Source organism: Eptesicus fuscus, chromosome 2 (assembly GCF_027574615.1).
Source record: "Eptesicus fuscus isolate TK198812 chromosome 2, DD_ASM_mEF_20220401, whole genome shotgun sequence".
NCBI classification, from domain to species: domain Eukaryota; kingdom Metazoa; phylum Chordata; class Mammalia; order Chiroptera; family Vespertilionidae; genus Eptesicus; species Eptesicus fuscus.
Window position 1 is genome coordinate 115,137,156 of NC_072474.1, and position 19,443 is coordinate 115,156,598.

General features: G+C 63.9%; 1 protein-coding gene across 1 annotated transcript in view; it reads left to right on the plus strand.

The window, feature by feature from the left end:
• Window positions 1-19,443, plus strand: part of SORCS2 (sortilin related VPS10 domain containing receptor 2) — a 218,823-nt gene that overhangs the window by 78,441 nt on the left and 120,939 nt on the right. Inside the window, exon 2 of the mRNA XM_054708320.1 lies at window positions 18,466-18,533. Coding sequence (XP_054564295.1) covers window positions 18,466-18,533 — 68 coding nt within the window. The remainder of the gene's footprint in view (window positions 1-18,465; window positions 18,534-19,443) is intronic.

Genomic DNA, 19,443 nt, shown 5'->3' on the forward strand with positions numbered 1-19,443 from the left:
GCCGATGAAATCCGCATAAAGCATGTTGTTGTTGCTGTGACATTATTCCCATTTCACAGAGAAGGAGACTGAGGCCCCGAGAGGCGAGGTGACACGGCCCGAATGTCACAGCAGGAGGGTGGCTGGCCCTGGGGCCATCGTGGTCCTCTGTCCCCCGAGGCTGGCGGCTCCCCGGTCCTGGCCTCCCCCTCCTCCTCCCTTTCTAGCGGGACGAGGCTGAGGGAAGGCGGGCGTCGGGGACTCGAGCTGGCTCCCTGCATACCTGTCCCTTCTCTGTGCGTCTTTCCTCTCAGGGATGGTCAGCGTCCTCCCCTTTGAGGACCAGCGCAGCTCGTGGGCCCCGGCTCTGTGTTCCGCCCCCCGCCCTGTGCCCCCCGGGTCCAGCCTGGCCCCGTGCCCTTGGCGGCTCTGAGCTCGCTGGTCTCTCCGCGCAGCATTTCCGTCAGCCTTTTCCAGGAGCCCCTCCCCCCTGCCCGCGTCCTCCCTTATTTCACTGGACAGAAGACACCGTGTGGAGGACTCCCCGAGGCCTCGTTGTGCCGCCTCGGTGCCCAGCGGGCGTGAAGACGATGCTCGCGGATGCGCTTCCTCCTGGAGAGGCTGCGGCTCAGGCCCTGGGAGCGAGCTGTGGCTCCGGCTGCTCCCCGCGAACGTCACCCTCCCCTGGAAGCCTGGCTGGGTGTTTGCACGGCTGCCCTGGGAGCGAAGGCCCACGGCTGTTGTCCAATTAGCAGCACCTCCCGGAGCGGGGCCTCGGCCCGGCCTCGGTGCAGCCGCGGGGGAGGGGGGTTGGGGGGGCGCAGAGCCACGCTGGGCCATGGTTAGCAGCATCGCCCTCTCTCCCTCTGTTGTTATGATCCCGGGAGTCAGCGATCATGAATAGCGGGACTTTGTGAAGGTAAAAATAGACCCCGCTTGCTTGACTCCGGAACAGCAGGAGACAGACCCGGCGGAGGGGGGCGCTGGGCCGGGGGGTGCGGGCTGCCGCAGACTGAGGCTTTCGTTAAGCTGACCTTCACACAAAGGCGGAGGGAGGGAGGACGAGGCCGCAGGCGGATGCTAATGACCCGCATCCCGCTTTCATGCTCAGGCCGAAGCCTCCGGGGCCCTCCAGGTGCCCAGGGGCACGTCTGGCGGCAGCGCCAAAGGGCAGGCCTGGGGCAGAGCCAGGGTGGGCGCGGCCCCTCCCCTGGAAGGGCGGGCTCGCGGCTTCCCTTGGGGCTGACCTGACCGCCGATGGGCTCTGTGCCCGCCGGCTGGGGAGACAGTGGCAGGGCAGAGGGGACAGCCTGTGCCAAGAAGGGCTGTGAGCGAACGAGATGTGAGATGCGATTTGAGGTGAGACAAGCTCACGTCCCTGCTCGGGCCTGTCCCCGCCGAACGCTCCCGCAGCCGGGGCGAGGCGTCCGGGCCGTCATACATGCGTGTCCTCCAGGCTGGGGCCCGCCCACGCCGCGTCCACTCCCCTCACACCTCTTCCCACAGTCGCCTCACCTGACAGCGGGGGGACCTGAGGCCGCCCCCAGCCCTGGGAGAGCGGCCGTTGGCGTTCTTACTCTATTGGGCTTCTCACGGCGGGTCGATGGGTGGCGCTCCCGAGCCGGGGCTGTGTGCACAACCCAGTGGACCGGCGCCCGGGCTTCGGGGCAAACTGTCTGCTCCGGGGCCGTGGCCCGGGCCCAGGAAGAGGGCCCTGGCCCGGGGAGCTGGGGCTCCAGGTAGATGCCACCCTCACCCACAGAGGGTGTGGGCAGTGCCACGGCTGCTCTCTGCTGGCACCCACTGCCGAGCCATACCCTCCGCGCCCGGGCCTGGCCTCCGGGGCTGTCTTGGCCAGCTCTGGCTCACCTTCTGCCCCTAGAGCCCCACCATGACCTCAAGCTCAGGGGCCTTCCCCAAGTTCTCCTACGACACGGCGTGCTCCTCGGAAGGCAGTTCTCTCCGCCCACCCCTCAGCCTGCCCAGGCGGCAGCAGGCCTTCGGTGGGTGCGTGAAGGTGGGCCTGGGTCAGGCAAATCTGAGAGCAAATGCTAAGGTTGTGACCTTGAGAAAGACACCCAGGCTCTGGGACTCAGTTTCTCCATCCATGAAATGGGAATAATAACAATATCCACTACCTCACAGGGCTGTTTGTGAGGAGTAAGTGGGACAGAGCATTTACAGCACCTAATACAGTGGTGCAGAGAGCTCAGTAAATGTTAGTGGTCACCATCAGGCTGACAGAGTCCATGGCCCACCACCATCATCACCAATACCAACACCATCACCATCTTCATCATCACCATCACTACGTCATCACCACCACCATCACTGTCACTATCACCACCATCATCACCAATACCAACACCATCACCATCTTCATCATCACCACCACCTCATCATCACCACCACCACCATCACCATCACTATCACCATCACCACCACCACCATCACTATCACTATCACCATCACCACCATCATCACCAATACCAACACCATCACCATCTTCATCATCACCACCACTACGTCATCACCACCACCATCACTATCACTATCACCATCATCACCACCACCACCACCATCACTATCACTATCATCATCACCACCACCATCACTATCACTATCACCATCACCACCATTATCACCATCATCACCACCACTACCATCGTCACCACCATTATCACCATCACCACCACCACCATCACCATCACCATCATCACCATAACCACCACCACCACCATCACCACCACCATCACTATCACCATCATCATCATCAACACCACTACCATCACCATCACCATTATCATCATCATAAATCACCATAATCACCATCAACATCACCATTACCACCACCATCACTATAATCGCCACCACCATCACCATCTCCATCATCACCATCACCATCACTATAATCACCACCACCACCGTCACCATAATCACCACCACCACCATCACCATAATCACCACCACCATCACCATCATCATCAACACCACTACCATCATCACCATCACTACCATTATCATCACCATCATCATCATAAACATCACCATAATCACCACGAACACCATCAACATCACCATCATTATATCCGTCACCACCACCATTACCCTCTCCATCATCACCATCACCATAATCACCACCACCACCATTGTCACCGTCACTGTCACCACCACCACCACCACCATCACTGTCACCATCACCACCTATCCTATCTAATAAAGACAGAATATGCAAATTGACTGTCACTCCACGACAAAGATGGCAGTGCCCACAGCCAATAAGGAGAGAATATGCAAATTGACATGACAAAGATGGCGGCGGCTGGGCTGGGATGCTTGTGTTGTCGCCATGGTGATGACGCAGGTGTTCCGCCCTGCCCCGGCCGCTCCGGGCCTCTGGGAAGCGTGCACATATGCAGGCGCGGAGCGGCCGGGATAGGGTGAGACGTCTGCTATGAGAGGGGTGTGGGGGTGGAGGGAGCTACAGGAGGGTGTCAGGGCCGGAGCAAAGGCAGAAGCCAACTCCAGCTGGAGCGAAAGCGGAAGGCGGCGGCCAGGGTCCCGGGTGCCGGCAGCCAGGGGAAGGAAGGCCTATTGCACAAATCTTCGTGCATCGGCCTCTAGTGTAACTCTAAAGCCTTACGCGCAGGCTGGGGATTAGAATCCGGTCTTGTGAGCAGTAGGTGCCTCATATTCCCTGGCTGGCCTGGGGTCGACTGAGTTCATCTGGGGCATCTTTCTTTTCACCTGCGTGTTCTGAGTCCTCTCGACAGGGAAGTGCACTTGTCTTCAGTGACATCCTGTTCTCGCTCCTCACAACGTGATAAAAGCCGCGTGTCTGACATGTCCTCTCTGGGCTGGGCCCGCGGCCCTGGAAACCATGCCTCATCAGCAGGGCGTGCGGCCGGGGTGGGGGTGAGGGTGGGGGCGGCCGCTGGGGGTGTCCACACTGCAGGGCGCCCCATTTCCCAGGCCGAGGGCCTCTCCTGTCAGGGCCGTGCACAGGGATCGAGCAGTCAGGGCGAGGGAAGGGATTCTCGGGAATAACATTTCTCTCCCCTTGAGAATGGTTTTCGCTTAATCCCCCTACAAAACGGAACGGAAGACAGAGGTGGCGAGATAGCATTGACTTGCGCACCCACTGTGTGCCAGGCCCTGTCGTGGGGACTGCGTGTACCTTCACTCCTTGGGCCCGGAGGCACCGCTGAGGCCAGCGTCGTTCTCTCGTGTCACAGACGAGAGCCCTTGGGGCTCAGGGCCGGGACCTGCTGTCAGCGTGTCAGTGATGGGAGCGGGTGCCAGAGCACCACAGCAGCAGCTCTGACCGCCTCTGCCTTCGTGTCCCGTGCGGGAGGGTGTGGGAGCGCCGGGAGCCAGGCCCGGTCTAAACGCTGCTCTGGCTCGGCTGGCTGCGCTGCGTGACCTCGCTGCGCCCCGAGATCTCGTCACGTCGGCTCACACGTAACTCGGTCACGCTGTGGTGGGCGCTGTGACTGGGCTGTCACAGCGGGGCGAGGGCGAGGGCGAGGGCGCCAGGCAGGCAGGGCGTGGCCAGCTGTGCTGAGAGCGGGGCCTCTGCAGGGTGAGGCAGGCGGTGGCCCAGCTGTCCCCAGAGACCCGGAGGGCTGTCTCGGGCCAGGGCCGGGCTCCCACCGAGTGACCCTCAGCAGAGTGGAGGGCAGGGGAGGGTGTGGGGTCAAGAGTGGGCGGGGCTTGGTGTGACTTGGACCTGGGGGTGTTCGGGAAGGACACGTGTCAGAGCACCCCCCGGGTTTTGGTTGGGGCACCTGGATGGATGGGGTGCAGCCTGAGATGGGGCCTGGGCAGGGCTGGATTGGGGCATCTGGTGTCGCCAGGGGTTCCGCTGGGAACATGGTGGTCACTGACCATCACACGCTCTTCAAGTCCAGAACCGTGTCTCCAGAGCATCTCCAACAGCCCGTGGACAGAACAGATAGGCAGGTCCCCGCCCCTCCCCACGGCCCACCGCCGCTCCTGGGTGAGGGTGGAGCCCGGCCCCGGGCGGAGATCGGGAACCCCTGCCGATCTGTGCGTGGGCAGCTGTGCCCACCGGAGCCCGCTGCGCCGATGATGGCCAATGACCCGGGGCTGTTGGCTGGACTCCCCAGGAGAGAAACCCGTCCCCTTGTCACCGTGTCAGATGGACTCACAGCCTCCGCCTGCCCGGCAGCGCTGTGTCACGGGCCGGCGCACGCAGGGGCTCCCTCTGGTTGTCACAGCCGCAGTCATCAGCACGGGCAGGTGCAGGGACAAGTGCGAGGCTCCCAGGCGCCTGCATCTCGGCCTCCGGCTGGGAGACCCCCCCTCTGTGGGGAGGAAGGAGGGGCGGAGCCTTCATCTGGTTCTTCCTCCTCACTTCCTCCCCTGCCCTGCCCTGCCCTGCCCTCCCCTCCCCTCCCCTCCCCTCCCCTGCCCTCCCCTGCCCTCCCCTGCCCTCCCCTGCCCTGCCCTGCCCTGCCCTCCCCTCCCCTGAGACGGTCCGCTCCCCGGCAGGGACGGTCTGACCTGTGCGCCGCTGTGTTCACACAGAGCCGGGTGCGCGGCCGGCTCTCAGGACGGCCTGGCAGTCGCTGGAGGGAAGCGTTCCTGCGCTCACTGCTCAGTGCTCTCAAGCGCACACCGAGACCTGCGCCGAGACGCCTCGGCTGGGCAGCCGTGTGGTCAACCATGTCCTGGGCAGCCATGTCCTCAAACCCCTCCTCTCACTGAGGGAGCGGTGGCCCGGGGAGACGGGGGTAGGTGGCTAAGTCCGTGGGCAGGTTAGTGGCGGAGGCTGGCCCGGTGGGAGGGCGGAGTTGAAGTCACAGACCCCTCGCTCCGGGGATGGTTGCCAGGCCGAGTGCCTGCGAGCTGCTGGCAGGCCCGGTGCCGTCTGCTCAGGGCTCCGCGGCGGCTGTGACACTCACTAGGAAATTGCTTGTTACGGGGCCGTGAAGTGTGCATTGAGTTCATGCAGATGATTTTTAAATAAATTTGGGGGAGTGGGAAAACAAAAAGAGACCATTTAGAAAGAAGGTTCTCCAAGCATAATGACGGCTCTGGCAGGGCCCCAAATCTCACCCCAAGTCCCAGCTCTGGAGAGCAAGCCGGTGACAGCCCCCCGCCGCCGCCTCCCAGGCTGCCCCCCGTGTCCGCTGGGTCTCAGCGTGGCCTCTGAGTGGCCGAGCTTCCGGTGGCTACATCCTGGGCTCTGGGCTGCGGGAGGACGTAGGGGGGTCGGAGAGCGGCTTAAACACCCGGGAGCCGTCTTTCCACAAAGGGCTCCCCGCAGTCACTCTGCGTGCGGGACCGGAAACTGTGTCCCCTGTGCACACGTTGGGGCGGGGCGTGCAGGGGCCCGGCCTCGGGGGCAGGTTTCACACCCACTGCATGGCCCAGCCGGCTCACCCCGTGGCTGCTCCCTAGGGAGGCTGCCCATGAGCCCCCGCCCTCGGTTTTGAGGCTGAGCCACAGCATGCACCCATGTGGCTTAAAAGTGTCCCTCTTGGTCCCGGGAAGCAGCTTTTAGAAAGAAACTGGCTGAAAGCAAGTGAACCCCGAGTCTGAGCTGCCGTTTCTTCTTCTGTGGAGTTGAGATTCTCTCCCTCCTCCTCTTGCTCCTCCTCCTCCTGTTCTTCCTCCTCTGCCTCCTCCTCCTCCTCTTCCTTCTCTTCCTCCCCTCCCCCTCCTCCTCTTCTCCTCCTCCTTCCCCTCCTCATCCTCCTCCTCCTCCTCCTCCTCATCCTCCTCCTCCTCCTCCAAGGTGCTGGGCGAGTGCATGGAGCCGCGGCCCCCGCGTCAGCAGGTCATCCCCACGTGGAGTGTGAGCTGTGCCCGCCTGCGCTGGCTGCCCAGGACATTGAGGCCGGACCCTCCCCCAGATCATCCCCCAGGCAGGGCCGGGACACAGTGCCCAGAGCGGGCACAAGCCTCCCTGGGGGCCACCAGCTTCTAACGAGCTGGGCCGCCAGTCCCTGACCGCCTGCCGGAGCCGTGCGCGCACCAGCGGGGCTGGGAAGCGCTGGGATTTCCGCAGGTTTTCCTTGTTTAGATGCATGGGCCTGGGGGGGGGGGGGTGGCGAGCGTTGGGCCCTGAGATGCCTGCTCTAGGCTGCAGGTTGGCGGGAGTGGGGGGGGCGGCAGGAGAAGTTTGTGTTGAGAGGCAGCCGTCCATCTGGGAGCTCGTCACGACAGTTCCCGGTAATTAGTCCTAACGAGGCTGAGAATAGAATTAACACCTCGAGGAAAACTGTTTAAAATGAGGGTCCTTGGCAGCTCGGCTGATTAATTTTTTATTGAAAGATTATACATCAACACTATCGCAGGAAATGAGCTGGCCCATCATCACATGCGCTGTTTCCTCTCGCGTGCCAGCCTGCAGTGCCCATTGGCCGACCGAGGTGGGGCCGCGGCTCGGTTTCCGCGACACCCCAGCCGGTACCCGCCCGCACCCCGGCCTGCGATTCCCCTGGGGCAGTGGTGGGCAAACTCATTAGCCAACGGAGCCAAGTATCAACAGGACAACGATTGAAATTTCTTTTCAGAGCCAAATTTTTTAAACTTAAACTTCTAACGCCACTCCTTCAAAATAGACTCGCCCAGGCCGTGGTATTTTGTGGAAGAGCCACACTCCAGGGGCCAAAGAGCCGCATGTGGCTCGCGAGCCGCAGTTTGCTGACCACGGCTCTGGGTGAACGGACAGTGTCTGGTGTCCGTTCGTGCAGCCCCTCCGCTGGGCCCTGGCTGCCTGCCTTCCCCTCGCTCTTCTGCACGGCGAGTGCCCGCCCCCGTGCGGAATGACCTGTCGCTTCTTCAGTCACCTCTTGTGCCCTGTGCTTGCCTCCTCGCCCGCCTGCCCGGCGCAGTCCCCATCTCGTGTCGTCCGCTGGTGTCTCGGCCCCCAGGTGCTGCCCTGAGCTGGTTGGCTTTTGGGGGGCGGAGTGGGGGGGGAGCTGTGGGCTCCGCTGGGCCTTGTGGTGCAGGGAACCGTCCTCATCTGCCCGCTCTGAGGCCGCCCCAGTGCCAGGTACGCAGCGGGCGTGTGTGGAGTGCGTCCTGCAGAGGCGGGCACGGCCCCATCACCTAAGGCCCACGGAGCCCCTGATCAACCTGCTGCATTTCTGAAGGTTTGCAGGGGTTGTGCCACGTGTGTGCCAACTGCAGATTCCGAGGGCACAGCCTCCATCCTGTGTTTACAGAAGCTGTCTGTCCCCACGTGGTGGGTAGATGCCGACCAGATAGGCCTCCAAGACCCCGTCCCCGTGGGCTGCCTGTCCCGGGGGCTGCCTGTGCGGCGTGGAGACCCCGTCCCTCACGGTTCCAGCCTGCAGCACATCTAAAGAGGCTCCACTCTGTCCTCCTTGAGAACCTCAGGCCACTTCCCTGGTTTCCATGGCGATGTCAGCTTCCCGTCGGCCGCTCCTGAGGGATATGAATTCATTATTTCATACTTAGGCCGTGCACTCCGCCTGGTTCTGCCTCCAGACTTCGATGTCTTGGTGGGACTATTCACGTATCGTCTGATGGGAGAGGAGTTGAGGGGGGCTGGTTGCTTCCTTCTCCCCGGGGCCGGGGGCTGCGGCCTTCACGGAGGAGCCCCATCCTGCGGAGGCCGGTGCGGGCGATTTAGAATCCCCGGGAGCACCGAGCACCGTGGCCGGGGCTGCCGCTCTAATGACTTGGAGATGAGCTGAGCTGCCCGGGCTCCGCCTCCGCACAGGCCCCGAGACACGGGGTGGGGTGCTGTCAGCTCGCTCCTGGTCCCGGCTCCTCGCTGAGCAGCTGCACAAGCCGTGGGGTTCATCGCCCCGTTTTCTCTTACGGCGTCACCCGGCACCTCACAGGGGTTTCTCAGCTTGGCCGTGGCGACGTGGGTCACGTTGCGTTTGTTCTTATGGGGCCGCCCTGTGCCCCGGCCCCTTCCCAATCGTGGCAGTGACCCCCGACATTGCCAAATGCCCCCCATCTGAGAACACTGCCCTGGCCTCTGGGCCCACCCTGGAGGGACGTCTGGGCAGCGTCCGCCCGCAGTGGCCGCCGTGCCGCCGTCCCGTCCTGCACCCCGGCCACGTGTGCCGCTAAGTGGTCATCAGCGTGGCCGTCATTCCCGGGGAAGACGAGCATGTGCACAGGCCTTTGCAGAAGCAGGTGCTCCCTGTCCTCGGAGTGGGGGCAGCTGGGGCGTATGATACGTGTGTGTGTGTGTGTGTGTGTGTGTGTGTGTGTGTGTGTGACTTTCTAAGCAGATTGTTTCCGAAGCAGCTGCCCCTCTGGCCACCCCTCCCCTGAGCTGGGTGTGTTCGGCTGCCCCTCCTCCTCGTCAGCGCGTCGTATTGTCAGCTCCACATGTGAGCCTCTGAGCAGTGCGTGGTGGTGGCGTGTGATTGAAAGCACATTTCTCTGGTTCATGCCATTAGCATCTTCCCAGGCGCCTACGTGCCATGCATACTTTTCCGTTGGTAAAGGGAATGTTCAGTTGTGCGGGCCATTTTTATTGTCCCGTTTGCCTTCGTATTGCAGAATTTTTAGGATTTTTATGTCCTGGATTCGAATCCTTTGCCAGAGCTGTATTTTGCAAACATTTCCTCCCAGGCTGCGGCTTATCTTTTCCACTTCTCCACGTTGTCGTTGGGGCAAAAGTTTTTTATATCGATGAAGTCTAATTCATCCGTATGTATAGACTAGAGGCCCGGTGCATGAAAATTCATGCACTGGAGGGGGGTCCCCTCAGCCCGGCCTGCCCCTCTCACAGTCCATGAGCCCTCAGGGGCGGGAGGTGACCTGGCGATCAGGGGAAGGCGACGCCCCATCATACCTCTGCTGCTGCCACTGCTGGCAGCACAAGCCTCGGCCGGCCCTGGTTACCTGAGCCTCAGGCGGCCCTGGGCGGCTGAGGGGCTGAGGGGACTGGGCACCGCCATCTTGTGGCTGTGGGTGGCTACCATCTTTGAGGGTGTGGCAGTCAGTTAGCATATTCCCTCCTTATTGGCTGTGGGTGCCCCCATCTTTGCGATGGTGTGAGGGTTAATTAGCATATTCCCTCTTTATTAGCTGGGATGTTTTTGGTCCATGCTTTTACGTCTTACCTAAGAGCCTTTGCCCAACCCAGAGCCACTGAGGTGTCTCCCTGTTTTGTGCGTTGTAGGGTGTGTGTGGAGGTCTGTCCAGGACCCGTTTTGAGTTGATGTCTGTCTGTGGTGCAGGCATGGCCTCGAATGCTGACACGCAGATGTGTTAGCCCAGCCCCGCGCTGGGGACAGTGATGGGTGACGGGTCACGCCTCCGGCCCACGGTCTGACTCCCGGGGGAGGGAAGGCTCACAAAGCCACCGGGCCGTGGTCTCAGCGGGACCTGCACCGCCGGCCTCGCCTCTGAACGCCGAGGCCACGTGTGGTGGGTGCCCGCGTGGTCCTGCCGGGTGTGCGCGTCACTGGCTCCCGCCGCTGCTCCCTGCGGGCAGGGCTCTCCATCCTGGCCTTTTTCTCTGTGAGCTGGATGGACGTGGCTGTTTTAGCCCGGATGTGGGGGCGGCAGGGGCTCCTTCACCCCGGCGGGCGGGTGGGCGCCCCGCACCACAGCTGGGGATGCAGCCAGGCGGGCCCAGAAGTTTCCACGTGGAGCGGATTGGACAGATCTGCCCTACACCATGTCACCCTGTGAAGGCAGCGGGAGGTACAATTCAGCCACATGCTCGGGTCCCTGCAGAATTGTCCCCGTCCTCGTCCTCGGAGGAGGATACAGCGGCTGTCCCTCCCCCTCAATAACCCCCCCTCCGCCGGGAGGGCTCGTCATCAGATTCGGGGGGAGAGCTTGCTTTGTGTGTCCAGGAACTAGAACTCCCGCCATTTCCTCCCCTCCAGGCAAGCTCCCTGCCCACCTCCCTCTCGTGGCATGAGATGTGTTTCTTCTCTGCTTTTAGCTAGAATGCCTTAGCCCAGTGGTCGGCAAACTCATTAGTCAGCAGAGCCAAATATCAACAGTGCAACTATTGAAATTTCTTTTGAGAGCCAAATTTTTTAAACTTAAACTTCTTCTAACGCCACTTCTTCAAAAGAGACTCGCCCAGGCCGTGGTATTTTGTGGAAGAGCCACACGCAAGGGGCCAAAGAGCCGCATGTGGCTCGCGAGCCGCGGTTTGCCAACCACGGCCTTAGACGAAGCTGAAATACTCAGAGACGCCAGGGTCATGCTTCTTTATTTGAAAATGAAACCCGTTTGATTGGTGACCATGACCTTGAATGGAACGAACATCTCTGGTGAAATACTGGGTCGCTTCGCCTGGCTAAGCTGTATTGTTGGGGGTCTATTCAGACAAGTCGAGCACGTTTGGGGGTGCCTTCCCTTCCCCGCTGCTGGGAGAACCCCTGTGTGCCAGGCCTTGCCCAGGGCACCCCAGGCCGTGGCCTGTGTCCACTGCCCCCCGCAGGCCCGCTCCCCACGCCGATGTCAGTGGCAGCTGGGAAGGAGCCGAGGCCTGCCCGCCAGGTTCGCGCGGTCTGCGACGGCTCAGTGAGAGGGTCACGTCCCTCCTGCCCCACGCTCCACCGTGGACGCAGGCTTTTGATTGACCTTGGCCGAGGCAGGCAGGCAGAGCAGGGAGCCTCGGATCAGATCCGCTCGATGCTCCATATCATCGATCTGGATCCGTCGGCACGTCAATCACCCACAGGTAAGGCAGGAGCGTGCGGCCAGCATGGGATTCCGTTGCCCTCTGACCCTGAGCCGGGGAGGGTGGCTGAGGGGCGGGGCTGGGGGGAGGCAGATTCGAGAACGAGCCATCTCTCACGAGGACTGCTTTGAAAATAAGGATTCTTCCAGAAACCACACGTGGGCCGGTTAGTCCTTTGTCGATGGGTTTGTAGCACGTTCAGTGGGAGCTGGGCCACGTTGAGCCCTGGCCAGGGGAGGGGAGGTCAGGTGTCTACGGGCGGGGGGGGGGGGCACGGGGAGCAGACGCAGCCCTGTGGTCCCCCAGGCAGGGAGACAGGCTCAGCCAAACCTGCGGAGGGGCTGTGGCAGGTGGGGAGCTCCCCGTCACATGGGGTATGCAAGCTCAACGGCCCGCTGGCTGGGAGGCTGCGACGGCAGTGACGCGGGAATGAGAAGCACGGGTATTAGTCGCCCCACTAAGCCGCCTTCTCGCCACGGGAGGCGGGTGCTGTGGGGTCCCCTTGACGGGCGGGACGCCCACGGCTGGAGAGGTGGCAGCGTGCCGCGCCGGCTCCCAGCAGGGCAGAACCCGTTCCTGCAGCGGCCAGGGGCTCTCTGGAAGCGGGCCTCCTTGTCTGCGGGGTTCACGCAGAGACCTCGGCAGAGACCGCGTTCCTTCAGGCCGCGGCGCTTAGGGGACGCGGAGTACAGCCGCGGACTCCGCCAGATGTCATTCCAAAAACGCCTTCTGCCAGTGCTCAAGACTTTCCCGGCACGGCTGTGGCCGTTGCCGCTCTGGGCCCGGTCCCCCTCCCGGTCTGTGGCTGCATTCTGCCCTCCTGCTGCCCAGCCCCGCCGGGGAGGGATGGGGTTGGGGGGGGGGGGGGTCGCAGACGTCTGCCGTCACAGGTCCCACGCCGCGTATTTCTCAGGCGAGGCCACTTCCAGAGCCGTGTGAGCACCAGAGGGCCCGGGAGGCCGTCTCTGCAGGTGTCAAGGGGACAGGCTCCCTCGGGGTCACGATCTCGTGGCCGCCAGGGTCATGGCTGCCCGTGTGTCCGAAAGCCCAGGTGAGGGCCCACGAGGCCGCGGTCCCTGTGCTCAGAGGCACACGCCACTCCGGCCAGGGGTTCGGGCTCCGCGGGAGCCTCCCCCAAGCCCGCTCGGTGAGGAGGGCCGCTCCCCGCGTGCTGGCTCTCCCGAGCCCACGGCGCCGGGGCTTTACCGATTGGCCTCCTCCGGGCGGGCCTTGCTCTCAGCCTGGTTTTGCTCAGAAGCTGGAGCTGCTGGCTGCTCTCCACAGTCTCACCCGCGTTTCCCGCCGTGGGAGTCACGTTTGTGAGGGAGTGAGCTCCCCGTCCCTGGATTCCTGGCTCACTGCCGGGAGGAAGCTGGGCGGGGTTTCTGCCTTCGGGGAAGCTGGGGTTTTCTAAGGTGCGGGATTCGGCAGCTGGGCGGATCCAGGACAGGAGCTGAGTGGGGCGTGGCGGGGTCGTGGTCCTCAGGACCTCACTGCCAGGGCGGGGTCTGGGCGTGGACACACCCGGGGAGGGCAGCGCCGTCCCCCTCACCTGCCTTTGGGCGACGTTACCGCCTGCACAGAGGTCCCGTGTGGCAGCTCCCGGCTGTCCCCAGGCTTCACGGCCCAGCGAGGCCCCGAGACCAGGCGCCTCCTGAGAGGCCCACACCGGTCAGGACCCCAAGAGTGTGGAGCTGATTTTCTGCTCCCCCCCCAGGGAACGGGAAGGGCTTACTGGCCCAGAGACTGGCCTGCAAACCCTGAAAAGGGCAGGAGATTGCACTGCTGGGCCTGTGTGACCCTGAGCTTCGCAGCAGCGCCCCCTACAGGACAGTGTCAAAGCCACTGCGCTGGGGCAGGGAGGCGTCCCGACCACCTGCATTGGAGAGCCAGGTGCCAGAGGGTGTGGGGGGCTGACCGCAGGCCCATCCAGAGTGGGGGACGGTGGGGAGTGGCGGGGGCGGCGGGGTCCGTGGCTCCGGCAGACACAGGCTCCACGCCAGGGCCCACAAGGCATTTAGGGACCCACAAAAATGTTTTAATTTCCTTTAAGATTGGAAGAAAAATAAATTTCTAGGTCAAGGAAAGATTTGATATATAATAGAAATACATTCTTCTCTCTACCAATGCAACCCTAAGATACCATCGTTAATGTTCTTATGGAGAGAGTGGCCCCGCAAAGCCCCGAGGCCTCCGGCCCCCGGAAGTCAGCTTGCACCCCAAATGGCTAAGGGGGTGGGTCCAGACACAGGGACAGGACTTCCCGTCCTTTTCTCCGGCGCTCAGGGGACGAGGAACCGGTCTGTGTGACCCTGAGCTCAGTGGCCCCCCAGGCCTCTTCCCGAGCCAGCGTGTGACCCCCAGGCCCCTGCTCTCCCGGCAGGCCCGAGACTGGCCTTCGGGGTGCCGGCTGGCCGGTCTGGCCCAGGGCCGTGGCTCAGGGCTGCTGTGGCCTGACCTCGGCCTCCCCACAGCCTCCCTCTCTCTTCACCGGCCTCGTCTTTGTCCCCAGCTCCTCCGTGCCGATGTGACAGCCTCATTTCCAAAGAGGAGTTCTTGGGAGACACGAGCATATGGCTCTGTGGCTGCAGACGGGCGGGGCGGGGAGGGCCCTGGAGCCCGGGCGGGTGGGTTCTGGTTTAGAACCGGGATCAGCCATTCCAGGAGGTGCCGGGCACTTCGTATGCTGCCTGTCGTGTGGCAGGGACCACATCAGTTGATCCATCACCGTCACTGCCGTAACCAGCTCCGATGAGGCCCGCTTCCCCAGGGGAAGGACCTGCCACTTCATTAGTAACTGACTGCGGTGACCATTAAAGAGGCGCGGGGGCGAATTAGAATGCGGTCAGGCTATGAGACAGGGAGAGTGAATGCTGTTTCCCGGGCCAGCCGGGGTGGAAAGCCCGCCCTCACCCGCCTGTTAAAGCCACGCTCTCCCCGAACAGACTCGCTGTGAACGCGCCGCTCCCACAGGCCCCCGGCGCCCCCTCGGGGGCTTCTGCGGGCTGCCCGGATTGGTGGGCCTCGCGGAGCTCGGCGCTCACTCTCTGTTTTTAAACACCGGGTTTCGTGCCTCTGAGAGGCGCCTGATGGAGGGGCTGGGCTGTTCCTGTCTCAGCCCAGGGCGGGGCCCCAGAATTTCCTGTGGTCGGACCTGGGGAGGGAGTAAGTGGGGTGCTCTGGGGAGCCTCCCACCCTCTTCGGAGTCCGGCCAGCTCAGAGCGCATGGGCGCGGGGGCAGTGTACAGGGCGCCTGCTGGTGGAGCCCCGGGGGGACCCCGGCCTGCCAGTTCCCAGCTGTGTCACCCCAGCAGGCTGAGCCTCAGTGACCTCATCCGGAAGATGGGCGCGTGCCGGTGTCCGTGTCCTGGGGCCGCCCTGGTGGATCATCACAAGCAGAGCGGTTAAACCACAGACACGGATCACCTCCAGGTCTGCAGCCACAAGTCCAAGTTCACCGTGGCAGCCTGGTTCCCTCTGAGGCCGAGAGGGCGAGGCTGCCCCAGGCCTGTCCCCCAGCTCCGGCGGCTTCGGCGGCTGTGGGTGCCATCTTGTCCCGGTCTCCACGCTGTCCTCCCTCCCGTTGGTAAGGACACCAGTCACTGGATCGTGGAATGAACTCGCTTCGATTTCCCTAGTTTTAAACAAGGCCCAGGCCCTGGGGTCAGGACCGCTCACCTTTTTGGGGCACATGAGTCAGCCCATGACAGGATGACCAGGTGGTCACGTGCGGCGGCAGATGTGCGGTGGGGTCCCCCTAGCCCGGGTGCGCGGCGGCCTCGAGGCCGCGTCCGTCAGTCGTTCTCACGGAGCCTGTTGGCTGCCCGACGGCTCTTGGAGGACAGGGTCAGACGGCCACGCCGCCATCTGCATGGGAATGGGGAAGCAAATGGGAGAGCTGGGCTCCCGGCGGGCGGCGGGAGGGTGCTGCCTCCAGCCCCGCAGCCCCACCGCAGCCGGGGACCCCCAAGGCCGAGGAAAGCCGTCGGGGCGCATGTCCGGTGCTGGGCCGGGGAGTGGGGGGCGGCCGGCGCTGGGGTCTGTCGGAGGGGTGGCAGCTCGGGGGCCCGGCCACGGGGCTCCTGTGGAGGCTGCAGCGCGGGGAGGGAGTCTGCTCACGCGGGAAGCGCACTTCTCCTGAAGGGGGGCTGCCAGCCGAGGGGGCGTGGCCCTGTGGGCGCTGAGGGATGCCATCTGGGCCTCAGTGGCTCAGAGCCTGTGCACGCAGCCATGGGCTGAGGTATGGAGGGGAGGGGCCGCTATTGGTCGCGCCCTCCTCGGTGCCAGGCAGGCGCTCACACATGCTGGCACACGCCATCCTCCCGGCCGCCCGGGGACGGCAGCCCCCTCCTCCAGGGCCGCAGGTGAAGAGGCGATGCCAGAGCGAGAAGGGTGCCCGGGGCCAAGCCTCGATTCTGTGTGGCGTCCCTCCTGCCCCGCACGGAGGGAGACCGGGAAACTGGGGCGCATGGAGCTCGAAGGTCTGAGTCCAAGCCCAGCGCAGAGGAGCCCCTCCGGCCACCCGCTGTGGAGTCGGGGCACTGCCAGGGCTCCCCGGCGCTGGCCCAGTTGGGCAGCTCCTAGTCTCTGCCTGGGGCAGGCAGGCCCCCGGTCCCCAAACGCTCATCAGCTCGGTGGGTGAAGGTGGTGCCACTCTGTCCTGAGTGGAGAGAGGGCGCGCCCCCTCCAGGAAGAGGGTGACGGGATGGGAGCCTGGCGCCGTCTCCGCTGCCTGGCTTCGTTGCCTCAGGCCCAGGGATGCAGCTCGGGACATAAACCGAGGCCAGTCCCTGCCCGACGGGCTCCTTATCCGCTGGCGAAGGGCTCTGTGAGCTGTGGGGGAGGGGACAGGGCCTGGGGAGGGAGGGACCCTGAACCCAGGGGCGGGGTCTGGGAGGCTTCCTGGAGGCGGCGTCAGGTAGACTGAGGTCTGAGAGTTGAGTAGGAAGTAGGGGGGAGGGGTTGGGGGCGGGGTCCCAGGTGAGGAGCAGCTTTGTGGGGCCTGGAATGGCCGGAGCTTAGAAGGGAGGGGGCCAAGAGGGGACTGCCATGCAGCGCCAGCGGGAGCGGGAGGGGCACGGTCCCGCTCGGTGACCGGCGGTGGCAGAGTTAGGCCCTTTGGGCAGAAGTCGGTGCCAAGTGAGGGAGGAGCCCCGGGCCCCGGTGGGCCAGCAGAGGGCGCCTGAGGCGGTGCCTGACCAGGACGGGTTGAGGGTTTCACTCCTGATGGACCTGGGGTCCCTTCCAGCGGTCACTGGCTCCTCGAAGCCCCCTGGCGCGGCGGGGCTGCCGAGTGGGCATCAATAGGTTAAAAGGCTCTTGTCTCCCACGTCGGCCCGCCCTCGGCCTCCGTCTTCAGAGCACGCGGTGAGGCCTCGCGGCTGCGGGGCGGCCGAGGGAACCGCTTTGCTCCCAGCGGGAGGGCCCGCGCACTGAGCGTGGTTTTTAATCATCGCTGCCCCGACACGCTCCCGTCCCCTCGGTGCCCTCCCCCCTCACAGCTCCGCTCTCTTCACCAGCACGCGGGGCAGCCACGCCGAGCAGAGACCTGTCTGCTCCCGGGACGGAGCCAAGCGGGGTGGCGGGGTGGTGACCCCACATTAGCCAGGCTGAGGGCTGCTCTGGGGACCAGGGGTGCTCCCACCGTAACTCTCGGGTTCCCATGGCAACCGGAGTGTTAGGAGGGGCCATGGGGGCAGCGAGTGAAAGGAGATTTGACGGACAGGGAAATGCAGCGGCTGTGCCCCCCCCTGCCCCCAGGCGAGTCCTCCTGTCCTCGCTGCTCGGGTGTTTGTTTTGAAGAACTCAGATGCTCTCGAACACACATGTTTTCATTCTTATAAACAGCCGCGCTTTTTGCACAGCCCTGCCGTGACAACGGCTGTTGGGTAGGGCCCAGGGTGGGGGGAATGGTTTTAGCAACAATGAAGAGTGTGTGTGTGTTGCATGTGTGCACATGCGTGTCATGTGTGTACCACATGTGCATGCGCTCTGCATATGCACTGTGTGTGCACTGTGTGTGCATGTGTGTGCGCGCGCATGTGCTTTTTGGGTGTGTGCTGCGCGTGCGTGCACACATGTGTATGTGCTCTATGTGCGTGCATGTGTATGCGTGTATGCTACATGTGCATGTGTGCATGTGTATTTGTGTGCTCTGTGGGTGTGCTCTGTGTGTGCATGCCCATGCATGTGTATGTGTGTGCTCTCTGTGTGCATGTGTATGTGTGTGCTCTGTGTGCACTCTGTGTGCTGTGTGCGTGTGCACATGTGTGTGTATGTGTGCGCACTGTGGTGACCTTTGGCCTGGCCCCAGCCATCTGGCTGCCTGGCTGTCTGGGCTCTGCCCTCAGCACCGGCCGTTCCGGGGAGAGTCCTGACGCCCCTGCGGGGCCTGCGCTGGGCTGGGGGGCACCCCTGCAGCAGCAGCCGGCTGGTGTCCGGGTTCTCCAAGGTGCCAGGGGCAGAGCCCCAGCTTCGGAAGCCTGGCAGGTGCGTCCTGTACTCCCCCTGGGACCACCGCCGTGGCGGGCCCTTTGACCTCAGCGGGCCCTTTGACCTCAGCTGGAGATTGTCCAGGGCTGGGTGTGAGTTGTTCCTGCTGAGTGGAAGCTACTGGGCGACCTCATAGGACCGGGATGTCATTCGAAGGGCAGGAGCGAGGGGTCAGTGCCCCGTGTGCAGGCGGCCGAGCCTGGGGATGCCGGCTGAGGGGGGGCAGCCGATACCCGAGACCCCAGCCTGGGCGGGGGGGGGCATTGCATCCTTCCCTGGGAACCTGGACACCCACTGATTTCTGCCTCTTCCTGTTGCCACCACAGGTGATCTTGATCCTGACCAAGTACTACCACGCGGACGCAGAGAAGGTGCTGGAAAGCTCTCTGTGGCGGTAAGTCAGCCCGAGGGGTCCTTTCTCCTGGCGTCTCCGAGGGGTGCAGCCCTGCGTGTGGGCGGCCTGGCGGCCTGTCTTCCGCTGGAAAAGGCGAATGGGAGGGGCTGGGAGCAGAGGAGGCGCGTGGCCGGTGGGCGGGACAGGCAGCTCAGAACTGCGCCGCCGTCTCGGTGCTTCCTGCGTCTCCGCCTCGCCCTCCGGAGGCAGGTTCGCCGTGGGAGCCCAGGTCGGTACCGCTCCCTGGGCTCCGAGCTCCGGGCGCAGCTCCTGGGGTCCCGCCACCCGCCGACGGCCTCATTGTCGGCGGCTCCCTTTCCCCCAGGCTCAGCCGAAAGGCCTGGCAAACGGAGACCCGGGCCGCGGAGGTCTTTGTGGTGAAACGTGACTATGGTCCGAGCGCTAGGCGGCCTTCGACGCTTCCAGTGAGGCGGCCGAGGGGACGCGCCGGGAGGTCAGCACCCTCAGTTTACACCGGCTCCCCGAGGGGCCGGAGGGGCGGCGGGCACCCCGGCCGCTGTGGCTTCACCGGCCCCCCGGGCAGGGACTGTGTTCTCCGCGGGCCACGCTGCTCCCCCTCCTCACGGAGCCATCTTGGTTCCCACGATGTGTTGCCCGAGGAATAACTCACTGCTCCTTCCATTTGACATCCGTTCACGACACCGCAGCCGCCGGCCGGACGCCGGGCTGGGCCAGCCCCGTGGGCCGGTGGGTTTCGGCTCTGGCTCGGCCGTTGCCAGGGCTCACGACGCGCAGGTTCCTGCGGGGCCGCCTGGTGCCGGGAAGGTGTTGAAATCCGCCCGGAGCCGGGCCGCTCTGCTGGGTCAGGAATGGCTGTCTGTCCTGGCTGGTTTTCGTTGAGCCTCGAAGCAGCTCGCCCGCCAGCAGAGGCCGGAGGGAGGCTCTCGGG